Genomic DNA, 13219 nt, shown 5'->3' with positions numbered 1-13219 from the left:
ATATGTTGCGCTCAACCCCTTTGGCTGTAGGTGCGTACCGAGCTGGGGTTTGCCAGATTGTATCTGAACCGAGCTGTATGGGAGTGGATAAAGGGAGCGCCACCCTCGCTGGGGCTCTGTTGAAAAGAATGCTGACTACTGGGTCATCCACTTCAGGAACCTCCTCCACGGTAAGTTTATGTTGAGAGCACACGTGGCGGAGGAGGTCTGTGAGACCTAGGTCGACTGGGGGCAGGATCCAGGATGTTGCCGTCCCCGCCACTGCCTCATCCGGGAAAGAGTCAGGAAGAGACCCCAGGGACTAAAGGGCTCTGAAGAGACTCCTGGTCGTGCGGGACGTCCTGGGGGCTGCTCTTGCTGTCCAAGCCTGGGCAGCGGGATCGTTCTGGGTCCCCCGCTGGAGGGGGTCTGCTCACTGGGACTCTCCGTGCCAATGTTTGGGGGGAACGGAGTGCGCGGCGGGATGGTGGCCACCTTGGCCGCTGGTGACAAGCCCACGGGTCCAAAAAGGGCACTGATGAGACGTTGCTGGTGCCGACTCTCCGTATGATGCCATCACGGCATGGAAGGAGATCGAACGGCTGACGAGATGGCCAAGGATGGGCGGAGACCGTGTGATGCATGGTCTTGCGGCCACCTGAACCGTCCCTATGCAGTGCCGGGGACGGCACCAGGAGTTTCTGACAGTGCGAGAGCGCGAGCAGCAACGTATACACAGACGCGGTGCTGGAGGTCGACCGGCCCAAGAGTCGCCGTGCAAGTCGGCTTGAGGGAAGATACAGTGCTAGATCTGGAAGCGGTGCCGTGTAATGCTGGACGTGACCGGGATCTCGAGCAGTACTGCGAGTACGACCGGTACCTTTGATGGGGAACGGGTACCCGGGACCTGCGAGCGCCACAGGGAACCGGAATCGATGGCGAAACCGTGAGCGTCTGGGTGGGACCTGGAACGCCGAAGTTCCATGGTGCCGGCGAAAACAAGTGTCGTTAGAAGGGCCGGCTTGCCTATAGACACTGGGGACCGCACCGGCGGTACCGGGCGTCATCAGGTCTTGTGCTGCGGAGAACGCCTCCGGAGAGGAGGGCACGATGAGCTCGCCGCGGCACACGCCGGTGAGCTGGTAGTCACCGATCTCGACGGCTCTATCTGAGGCCGAATCAACGGTGCGGCGACGTCGGTGCCGGCAGCAGATGGTAGTGCCCGGGGCGGTTGGTGTAATTCACTTGACTGCCGGTGTGGATTAGCGGCCGCAGGAAGGTCTTGGCGCTTCTTCTACCCGAGGCGAGAGCGAGCGGGCCGGCGAAGCTGGTGCCGGACGATTGGTGACTCGGCTGTCTTCGCGGAAGGTCGTGCGTTGCGGTGCCGAGGACGGTGCTGGTCCCGGTGCCGCAGACGTGCCTCGAGGATGTGAGGAGTAGCGCTCCGCCTCCATCAGTAAACTGTTTCAGGCGAACATTCCCGCTCTTATTTAGTTCGGGGCTTGAAAACCTTACAAATATCATTTCGGACTTGTCCGTATAGTGAGATTCGCGCCAGCCACTTTAGGCAGTAGTCCGTGGGGTTCTCCTGTGGGCATCGGCCTACAACAGGCCGCGCACGGGTTTTGAAGCCCGGTGATCCGGGCATGTGGCCCCGGTACCAGGGTAGGCGGAAGGGGCTAACCCCAATCCCTTCTAACTATCTACAAAAAACTACTAATAGAACGATACTAAACTACTAACATACTGTTAAAAGTTCAACTATATAATTCAAAATTCAAAGAGAAAACGAGTGAATTGCCAGGGAGGTGAGAGACATTAGACTTGCGCTCCACAGTTCAAAGACCAACACGGGCGGTAAAGAAGGAACTGAGGAGCGGCCGGGCCAGCAGGGGTATATATCCGGCGCCATAGCGGCCCCACTCCAGGGGGCACCCTGCCGGCCCACCGAGTGTTGCTAGGGTAAAAGTCTCCGACGAACGTGCACGCAGCGCGCGCACACCTACTGGAATGGATATGAGCAATCACTCGAAGAACAACTTTGGTGATTTGATTGAATTTAATAAGGACTAAACCTACCATCTACTTCTCTGGGAAGAGAAAGGGGCCTATGAATGGATTTATTGTTTTATTTTCTAAGAAACATCCTAAATTTGGAAAAATAACAAGCCTGGAGTGGACTTGTGAGAGTCTCTTACTAACATAGTGGACTTGTGAGAGTCTCTTGTTAACATAGCCAGCCTTTGGGCCTCAGGGAGGAGAATCTGAGTTTTCAAAAAACAATCTAACCATTTTCATTCTGAAGAATCTTGAAAAGAAACACCGAAAGGAGCAAGCAGCTGCTTTCTACTTCTGCAGCAAGACACTTCAAAGATCTCTTCTCCACACACACACACACTTTATGTAAATTAGTCAGTTAGGTTTGGAATGTTCCCCAGAGAATCAGCACACAGACAGGAAAGCCATCTAAAGAGTCTCCATGAGATGCTGGAGGCGTGGTGGAGAAGTGGCACACCATAACAGTTTGAGGAGTGAAATGATGAAAAGATAGATATATTATTGCAAGGGAGAAGAGACAGAGATGATTTGTTTTAAGGGGAGAAAATGGGAGTATTTTAAACAAAGGAATATCACATGTATTGCTGTCTAAGAGATATTTTTTGAGGGTACCTCTTGCTAAAGTTTTGGCAGCCCATTACGGGAACAAAATAAATTATATGCTTACTTGAATAGCTCATAAGTTTGTTCAACCAGGAACCAAGGCGCAAGGCAAATTTCTGATGAGCCATAACATCAGCATGCAGAACCTCCACATGAAGTGGTCGTTGGGAGACATTCTCAGAGTGCCTCTACAAAATCAGGTAAAAACAAGAAAATTAAGTTTGAACAAGATAAGGCCCACAAGTTCTAACCTTCTTAACCCATTCACGAACCCTCTTCTCACTTAGGCAAATTTTTGCTGCAGTCACCTAAACCGTCTGACTCCTGATTTAGGATAGTGTTGAACACGTGTATCTAACTTGACTAAAGATGGTGGGATAAAATGTATCTCAAGGGGTTTAAAGGAAGATCATAAAAAAACCCTGCATATATTAAGTTATAAAGATTATATAACAAAAATATAGACAGACAAACTGAGCGAGGTAATATCTTTTATCGGACCAAATTCTGTTGGTGAAAGAGACAAGCTTTCGAGTTTACACAGAGCCTCTCTAATACCCTGGGACCAACACGGCTACAACATCACTGCAAATAACAAAAATAAGACAATACAAAATTTGGTGTTCTTTGTATTTTTTTAAGTGAGGAATAAAGATTTCAGGAAGTTACCTTGATTTCTTCTTTTGTTTCCTGACAGGATACATAAGGTCCCTCTTTTACAGCCCTACGACCCTGTTTAAATGAGAGATGAATTAATAAAATATTGAAAAAGACAACAATGTCCCTGCTAGGTGACATTATTCAAAATAAGCAAGCAGCACAAGACAGGTGTGGTGAGGAAACAGGTATCTGAACACCAATTAATTTTATCTAAAAATTACTAAACAAAAACAATTCAAAGTTGATAAGTGAGAGAAACACAGCAATTAAATAGACAGAATAATTAATCACTTCTAATGAAATTAGTTCAGACTATTCAAGAGACTATCTTAGGTTAAAGTATTAATACTTAAATCAACTTGTGATTTTTCTCTTACATTTTAGAATTACATAAGTAATTACAACATTGATTAAATATTGGCAAACTTCTATCGTAGAAGAATAAAACTCAATGGTTTGAGAATCAACAACCATGCTATTAAGTCATCTACTCAAGGCACTAAATATATCAATAGGTATTTGAACTTCTCTACATGAACTAAACCATGGCAAGCTGGGGTGTGAATCTATGCTGGCACTACTGTGAATGAGGTCTAACCATCCATGTGCACTCTGTTGATCTCCGTTAACAGTTTGTTAGAATGCTCTGAGATACATTCCAATAAACTGTTAACACAGGCCATGACCAACTACTGCAGGGTAGATTCACACCCTGGCTTCCCGTGGTCTAATTGTTCCTGTAGATGAACCCTAAGGCCTTGTCTACATTATCACTTTACAGAGCTGAAACCTTCTCGCTCAGGGGCGTGGAAAAAAACACCCCCCTCGAGTGATGCAAGTTTTAGCACTGTAAAGTGGCAGTATAGACAGTGCATCAGTGCTGGCAGCTACTCCCCTAGTGGGAGTGGGGGTTTTTTTTAGGTTGTTGTTTTCTAAAAACAGTGCTGGAAGAGCTCTCTCCCAGTGCCAGTGCCACAACTACACAGCCACATTAACATGGCAGTGCTTTAACGTTGGCAGTGAAGACATACCCTTAGTCTCCTACTGAGAAAGGCTAACTATTAAGCATCATTAACATTTCAGTAAACACATGAAGAAGTGTAAAGTAACCAAGGCAAATTCAAGTAAAGTAAATTAGGTTACAAAACTACCTAAAAAAAAATCTCTTAGACTAAAGAAAAATAATAAAACTGGCAAAAATAAATATGATAGTGTACTTGAGAACAACAACAACTTAAACAAGACTAGTAAAACTAATCATTCTTTTCAACTCTATCTTAAGAAATCAGAATTCTAGGACTAAACAAAGGATTTAAACTAAATGAACTCAAGGTCATATGACAATTACAGCTCACCATTAATCAATGTTTGGACACAGCTGTCAAGCTGGAAATGGTTGTAATACCACACACCCAAGCTGGGATATAAATCATCCAAGTAAGGAACAGGTAGGGTTCTCTCTTTATTGGTTGAATTAATATGCGAAAGCTTGGAAATGATGAAAGATAGTAACAGAGTCTAAGCAAGTATTGTGTAAGGTGGCGGCCTCAATTTTACCCAAGTTTAGAAAAGCTGAGTTAGACGTGAGACACTCTCCAAAAACAGAAATAAGGGAGAAAGTCCAGCAGACTATATGGAATGTCTTAAGTAAGTGTTTGAATGGTATTGGGAGATTGATGATGCTGAGGAGGCAGCAAGGCAAGCTGTAGTGGCTGCTTTTGTGCAAGGACTCCCGCCTAAGGTGTGAGAACAGTTAAGAATCAATGTAGTGGATTGGGAAGGCAAGGATTTAGAAGGAATTTTGGCTGCAGCACAGCATTTTCATAGACAGTTGGAAAGAAAAAAGGACGAGGCAGAATCCAAGCTTATGGCACTGCAGATTCAAACTATGCAGGACTCTAACAAAAGGAGGGGGCGAAAGCAAGAACTGGGAAGAGCGGAGGCCCTGCCCCCACCGGGGTTAAACCCTCAGCCTAAACAAGGTGCTTGCTTTATATGTGGGCAGGAGGGACATTGGAGGATGGATTGTCCACAGAAAAGATGTACCTATGTAAACAGGAAAGCCATCTTATAAGAAATTGTCCCATGCGTCCCCTTTTGGGTTTTTTTTTCGTCCTGGAGAAGCCCCAAACAAAACCCCATATCTTTACTTATCAGTTTTCCCTACTCCACCTTAGCCACCGCTTAATTGTTAGGAAAATCAGGAAACTGATGATGAGACTGATAACGTCATCGCCCCATTCCTGTCAGTTGATTGAACTGGCCTTACGGTCTCATGTTTAAATAAATTGGTATTGCTACCCCTTGCTTGATAAATGCTGGAGTATCTCATTCTACCCTTAGGGCGTAAAAGTTTCCTTCTGTTCCCCTTTTTTTAGATGTAATCACAGCCATAGGTGTGAGAAATACTCCTATTCCCCACCCAGTGTCATCCCCACTTTCTGTTTCTATCTGTCCTCTCTCGGTTCAACATGCGTTTTTCTTTAGTCCCTGTTCTCCTGTCAACCCATTGGGAAAGGATTTGCTGTGTGAATTGAATTGTACAATCTGTTGTACCTAGATGGTGTATATCTGGATGTGCCTGATCCCACTCACAATGAGGTCCTGGCAGTTTTTCAGAAGAACACCCTAGAGAAGAAGACGGATCCCAGCCCTTCCTCGTTGCAACAGGAACTGCTGGTTAAGGTCTCTCCCTTCCTGTGGGCATTGTGAGCCGATCATGCTGACCAGGTTGGGCACATTAAGTCTGCCCAGCTAGCTGAGATTTCCTTGAACCCAGCAAGACCACTTCCCAAAATGTAGTGAAACCTTCTCGCAAACTATATTGAGGAAGAAATTTTATTGTGCTGTTTATGCTGTTGTCTTCCCTATTTTATGTGTTGTTTGTAACTTTGTTATTATTCTTTTATAATGCACCGGTGCTGAAGGGTTGTTATTGCCTCAAAGAAAAATTGTATTAAGTCCGGACATAGAAAAATGTTAATTATTAAATAAGATGCATCTTATAATGAAGTGGGTGTATGTAAATAGGGTGATGCATATAAATAGATAAAAAGGGATTTAGTTCAAAAAGCCCATCCCTCATTGTTATAACTGCGTAGTGAAACAATGCTTGGGCCATGACCGATAATAATGTAGCAGAAAAGGATGGGGCCCAAACAAACGTGCGGTTGAGAGAAAGTTAGAGATGAAAAAAGAGTGTCTAAAGTTAACTCTGTAGTATATTGGAGAAATTAAAAGTAGTAAAACAAGTAAAGTCAAAGTGTTATGAATAATAAAAATCTTGGTTTCTTTAGCAATGTCTCGTTAACATACAGACACTCATTGAATGAAGAACTTAAAATCAATACATTGGTGTTGTGTTTGGGGTTGTAAAAAACAACACAACATACTAACAAGAAAACAGCCCATTATCCCGATCAACAGCCAAGCTCTGTGGCTGCTAAATAGTGGCAGTTCAAGCCCAAGGAAGAATGAGTAAAAAACTAAATCTGTTTTGGTTACAAAAATAAGCACCAATCAGTAAACGTGTGAGTGAAGTACCTCACACGAAGCTTGAGTGGCTCTGTGTAAAAATAACAAAATGGCTCATTGTTGCCAAAGGGAACCAAAATAAATGTGCTGTTTCCCTTTTATAACATACAACATGACTATTCAAAGGTAGAAACCCATTAAAATTGACTGCCCTATAAACATAATGATAGGAAGTTTAATCTCCTCAGTTTTGCCTACAATCAGCAAATATATTTGCTAAAAGTTATTTTATTTAGATGTTTAATGTTGTAAATTGCAATCTTGACCTTAAACAAAGGTCTCACTAGACACCATCTTTTGACATTGGAGACTAATGAGGGGCTTCACTTCAGGGTATTAGCATGTTCTGGCAACTGAGCAATTCTGGCACTGGGCCTCCTGATTATTAAGGAACCTTTTTAATTTCTATTGTCATGAGAAAAACAGAAGACCCGTTGCATATTTTAGTTCCTCTGCCTGCTCTCTATGAGTATGTGTTAGTTTAATAATGTATTGTGAACCTAATTTTATTTGAACAAATTAATAATTAAGTCCTGTGCAGCTTCAACAGATCCAGTATGGCCAAATGCCCTTAAGGCCACTCTGTCCAATGAAAAAAACACACTCAGCCCTCATTTAAAATTCTACAGGGCACCCAGTGCACTTCAAAGTGCCCTGCTGGCTTTGGCTCAGGTGAATCATTCAATAGATGACACATGTGTAATTATTGCAGTATTAAGAAATGTGTTAGGTTTTTTTTGTATACAGCAGCTCTGTCGCTTGCTGAAACCAGAAGACTGGGTCTACATGGAGGTCCACCAGCGAGGAACTGCCTCTGGCCCCATGCTGAAGACCCTTTCAAATCCTGTAATTATCAACCTTGTGAAGTGCCGAATTTTTGACTACCCTGCTCGTGTATTCAGCTGTCAATGGCCCCGACTAAGTCAAACTTTTGCCTACTGGAAGAGCTAACAGCAGGAGTGAAAAACAGGTAAAGAACTTGTAATTCCTGCCTTGATGGTGACAAACGCCACTGAGCCTTTACTCCACGTTGAGGACATAATAAAGCCTCCAAGCAAGAAGGTGATTTGCTAAGTAACCCCGTCCCTTGCGGCCTCACTGCCTGGACAGCTCAGGATTTAAATAGCCTCATTGCTGGACAGCTAAGTGAATTAAGACTACGAAATCTCAAAGAATAGCTTGCAGAAGCTAGCAAAACTACCTGATAAAATGAAACTTTTAATGTTCCTTAACCTCTCCTCCTTAATGAACTTGGGGTGGGGATAGGAAAGTAATATTTTTTTCTAAATCTTAGCCAATCAGTAGCCTCACTAGTAAACAACCAAACATATATACCACAGGACTTGTCTGACCACGGGAATATTTTCTGCTTAGAGGCTATTCCAGTAACCAACAACATAGCCTGTACCCTGTTATAGTATCTCCTCTCCATATGATGAACCTAGAGGCTCCCAAAGAAGTATCCAAGTGTATAATCAGCAGTTGTGGTATGGTTCTTCTAGAAAAGAAACCCAGGGGGGTTCAGATGGACCATACTTAATCCCAGGCTGGAACTATCAATTTACCCTGCCTTTTATCCACTTCCAGATCACTGCTACCTGCCCCCATTGCTCCTGAGGGGCTGCCCTTGGTTAGTACAGCAGCAGATTTAGGGTGCATCCTCCCGCCAAAAGGAGGGTCTTAGCTGGCTCCTTATGGATGGGAAAAAAATAGTGCCGCTTCTGTTTGGAATATTTACAAAAAAATCAACAGCATGATGAAAAATTGGGCCAACTGGCCCAGGCCATAGGCTTATTTCCGGGGCACAGGTAAGCGTATCCGGGCTGGGTGTGCGAATTGTATGTTGTCTCCACTCTTAGTTCTCTAACCCAAGATTTACTGCTGAAATGCTCTTAAGCATCGCTGAAGCAGGGAAGGCATTGCGGTGAAATCTGGCTTGTTCTGAGGTGCGGGATTTTCTGAGTGACCAGCTAATGGTCGTTCGAAAGGATCTTAAACACCACGCATGGCCCACTGCCCTTATGGATGCTTCAGGCATACCATTTGGTTTGTGGCCATGGAGACATACTTGGAAATTCCCTGATTAGAGATGCTGGTGCTCACAGTGCTCCTTCCAGGCCTATGGGCCAGTGAAAGGAGTGTGGGCTCCCACATACCGAATCCTCCCAGATCCGTGGGGAGGTTGCTTGTGGGACTGGGTCATCCACCGGAATGTGTGGGAAATCAAGCCTCCTGAAGGTCCTAATCGCTTCCTTGTCAGTCCCCCGGCTATAAAACCCGACCTCTGGATTGGAATTGGAAATCTATGGACCTATTGGCCTTTAGAACCTCCCCAAGTCCAATGCACCCGAAAACTTAAGCCCGGTGAAGTCCTCACTGTTCACCACCACGTGTGTTGGGAACGTACTGGGCACATCACAGCCCTTGACTCTCAACCCTAATGCAGGCAAATAACAGTTGTGCATATGTTAACTCCTCTTCTGTCCCATACGATGTAGCTTTTAATCTAGTCACCGCCTCAGGTACCCACACCATATATGTGTGCGTACTGAGAAATCATATCAAGTTCCTTTGCGGTTCCAAATTCCTTTTGAATTGGACATCTGTGGTACCTGATCGTTTTAGCAATCTATTGTCACAGATATAACAACTACATTTTCTAGAAATCATATATAACGATGCACTTAATGCCTTTCAGACTGCACACATGTCCTCCTCTCTTTGTGTAAAAACAGATCTCTATTGTCAGGTTATGAAAGTTCTTCATCCCTCCCAGCGCCCGTGGATATTATAAATATTGCTGGGGGGAGGTTTGCTATTGGTTTTAACCTTTTGCCGTTGCTGTTGTTGCCATGGTAATTGCTGTCCATCCTGTCACTGCAAAAAAACCTATCCTATATAATCCACCCCAAACAATGGTCCTAAGCCCCGTGAGGGAAATTGTCCCATCTCCAGCAGACCATTCACTCCACTCTTCCTTAGAGTTTCCCCATGTAGAAGAAGAAGCCTTTATTCAGAGATCCAAGACCTAATAAACATTCAATTATAGGAGTTGGATGCCGTGGATGGGTTCTGAGACCCTTTGGTGTGTCACATCTCATTTCTGATTTTAGTGTTTTAGTTTAATGCAGGCTTACTCAAAGTGTTCAACCGAAATTTAAATGAAGAGAGCAGGACAAGGAACAGTCTGGCATGTGTGGGGACACTAAGAGCCATTTGTTTATTTCTGCCCTTACAACCATATATTCCTCTTGAAGATAACAAAATAACATTCATATAGTTAGAAAGGTCTGTTAGCTCATGATGTAGGAAAAAAGGTAATAAAACCAATTAAAACATCTCAGGATTCAACTGATGGTAACTTGACCTAAAATTGAGGTTTTTGTTAGGGTTTAATACAAGAATACATGATTCAAGTGTGAGCTTTTTCACTGCTTTATTACCTTATAACTTCTCAGTAAAAGAATATTAAAATTGCATAAACTTGGGCCAAAAAAATCAGACCCTTTGCCCTATCTCCTCTGTGGTGCCTAGCGTCCATTTAGTATAGTGCTCTAGGAATTCTGAGATTGTACCAAGTGGATTACTAACAAACAGTCTCTGGACAACCTTACCAATTTGAATTAAATTAAAACAGGAAGTTAAAAACAATGCATTCACATTATCATATAAGAGGAACAAATGGGTGCAACAAAATAGAAGAACTAGACTTCTGCAAAATATTCCCATCCAGAAGCAGTGTCAGTTTTCATCCCAGCAGAAAGTACACACGCCCTGAACTCTTTTCTTCCAACCCAGACTCTTTGCCTATCAAGTGACTTCTTAGTTCTCAGGATCAGATAGTGGGAATGTTCAGAGCAATATGCAGCACCACTCTTAATGGAGTCTGAAACAACACTGACAAGAACCGTCTGGTCCCAAATCCCCAAAAAAAGAAGTTACAAGTATGGCCTTTAACATGGCCCTTCCACAATGCAGAATTTGAGAAGAGAAAGCAATAATTTGTTGCAAACATACTGCCATTAAAGCAAAGTAGCACTCCCTGGTACATTTTGTATAACAAACACCACAATTTCCACTGCACTATAAAAGCATACTCAAGTCAAGTTAGATCTAAATGTTAGGTTTTATTATTAAAAATAACCATGTATATACTCTTTTAAAACAAAAAAACCCCACTTTTCTTAAAGTTACTATGGAGTCATTTTTGGAAGACCGTCTTCTGTAGTGTATGCGGCCCAAGCAATATAGCATTGTGCTAGCACATAAGCTGAAAGTGAGACTAGACAAAAATAAACTAATTTTTTCATAGTCCAAACAAAGACAAATATTGAAAGTAAACAGCACTAATGGTCAAAAGCAAATTTTTAAAAATTCTTCCAATTTTAATAAGGGGGTGTGCGTGTATAAAATCTTTGCCCACATGTATGTACGTGCACATTTCATGATTTTGTGACAAGTACAGAAGGACCCCCCTACCCAAGTAGTTTCGAACAGATAATTAGGGATATTTAATGTTGTTCTGAGAAAAAAAAAAAAAAGTAGAAGTGTCAGCATCAGCTTCACCATGGAATTTCCCTGGTTTTAATAACTTGCATCACAACTTTAAAGATTATTAGAGGACAGAAACTGAACCAGAAAAATAAGTATCAGAGAGGTAGCCGTGTTAGTCTGGATCTGTAAAAGCAGCAAAGAGTTCTATGGCACCTTATAGACTGACAGCTGTACTGGAGCATGAGCTTTCGTGGGTGAATACCACTTCGTCAGATGCATCTGTTAGTCTAAGAGGTGCCACAGGACAGAAAAATAAGTGTTCGGGCAACGTAACCTACTGTTTTGACCAAATACTATTGAACATGCAAATTAATATATTTTTATTTTAGTGGTATGTCTGAAATGCGTCCTTTCCTCATCCAAGAAGTGCAAATCAGATAAGATAAAACTAACCTTTATAACAAATTTAGAGAAAGTTGGCTGTGTTAGACAACAGATGAAAGTGGATCAACCTCAGGTAAGAAATCAGTGGCTTCTCACCTCCTCTGGACCCTGGTTTGTTTCTTGAATAACAAATCAGCATAATACGAAAACCCAATCACCTTCTTTAATAGTATTCATATTCCATGCAACTATCAATTAACAATTAGGTTGCATTATCTGTCATTGTCTCTTTCCATGCTCCAACATCACAGCAACAGTTACTATGATCAGAGAATGAGAGAAAGAATATACAGAAGCAGCATATAATCCTTAAAAAGAGAATTTCTATTTCACACAGAGTGCACTGACCTCTTTATCTATTGCAGTAGTGTGCAACTGGGCTTCCCCGAGCTCACAACCAAGCGCTCTCTGTAGACTGTAGATGACATGGTCATAAGAATGATGTTCATCATTGAAAAGAACACAGTAGTAGTGGTCCGTCTTCTCTCTAATGGGGAGAAGCCAATATTTAATAAGATGAGCAAACAGAAAATGAAAATAATCTATCCAGATTTTGGCAACAAATCACTTGCAAACTTCTGGGAGAAAGTCACAAATATAACCAAGCGACAAAGAGTCCTGTGGCACCTTATAGACTAACAGAAGTATTGGAGCATAAGCTTTTGTGGGTGAATACCCACTTAGACACTGCACCTGACGAAGTGGGTATTCACCCACGAAAGCTTATGGTCCAATACTTCTGTTAGTCTATAAGGTGCCACAGGACTCTTTGCAGCTTTTTATAGATCCAGACTAACACGACTACCCCTCAAATATAACCAAATAAATTGTAGACGAAAAATAAGTTAATCATCTTCAGATTCTGTATTTAAAGAGACTGGCATTTGCATATATACAGGGTAGCAATAACCTGACGGAAATCTCACTTAAAATCTGGCATATCTCCACTTGTCATTGAGCACAGAAGCAACTCCTTCTCTTCTTTTTTTTCCTAAATGTTCATATCTACATGTATTTTAATATCGCGGACAACCTCTTCTTTCTTGTGCCATTAGCTCTTTCATTGAACGACTTTCAGATTCATAAAGATGACAGATATCAATTACTGAAAATAGAATACAAAATTGGAAAAAAGATGAGGTTGGTAATATACAGAGCCGTTTAGTCTATTATCTGTCTAAACAGGTTAGGGTTAATTCTCTTTTACTGTAAGGGTTAGAAGCTCAGTAAACTGGAGCCTGACAGCGTACCATAGAGCCAAATGCGGGGATCAGATACTTTCAAAATCTGTGGAGGAAAGTCGATTGTTTGTGCTGTTGTTTGTTCGTGTTCGTCTGGGCTAAGAGGGATCATGTGCAACCAGTTCTTTCCATCTTTTCTGGGAAACAGGTCTCTCATTGTTCAAATAGTCATTCTCTGAAAGCGGTTATCTATGTTTTTTCTCCTT

The 13219-nt window shown here is 42.6% G+C and overlaps 1 protein-coding gene across 1 annotated transcript in view; it reads right to left on the bottom strand.

Annotated features, from left to right (window-relative positions):
- The window catches only part of UBR1 (ubiquitin protein ligase E3 component n-recognin 1), a 159283-nt gene that overhangs the window by 118602 nt on the left and 27462 nt on the right, over positions 1-13219 (bottom strand). Inside the window, exons 6-8 of the mRNA XM_075065850.1 lie at positions 12121-12259; positions 3310-3372; positions 2705-2828 (exon numbers count right to left, since the gene is read on the bottom strand). Of these exons, the coding sequence (XP_074921951.1) occupies positions 2705-2828; positions 3310-3372; positions 12121-12259 (326 nt within the window). The remainder of the gene's footprint in view (positions 1-2704; positions 2829-3309; positions 3373-12120; positions 12260-13219) is intronic.

This window comes from Chelonoidis abingdonii, chromosome 4, assembly GCF_003597395.2.
Source record: "Chelonoidis abingdonii isolate Lonesome George chromosome 4, CheloAbing_2.0, whole genome shotgun sequence".
NCBI lineage: Eukaryota > Metazoa > Chordata > Testudines > Testudinidae > Chelonoidis > Chelonoidis abingdonii.
This window is presented reverse-complemented; position numbering and strand designations above follow the sequence as displayed.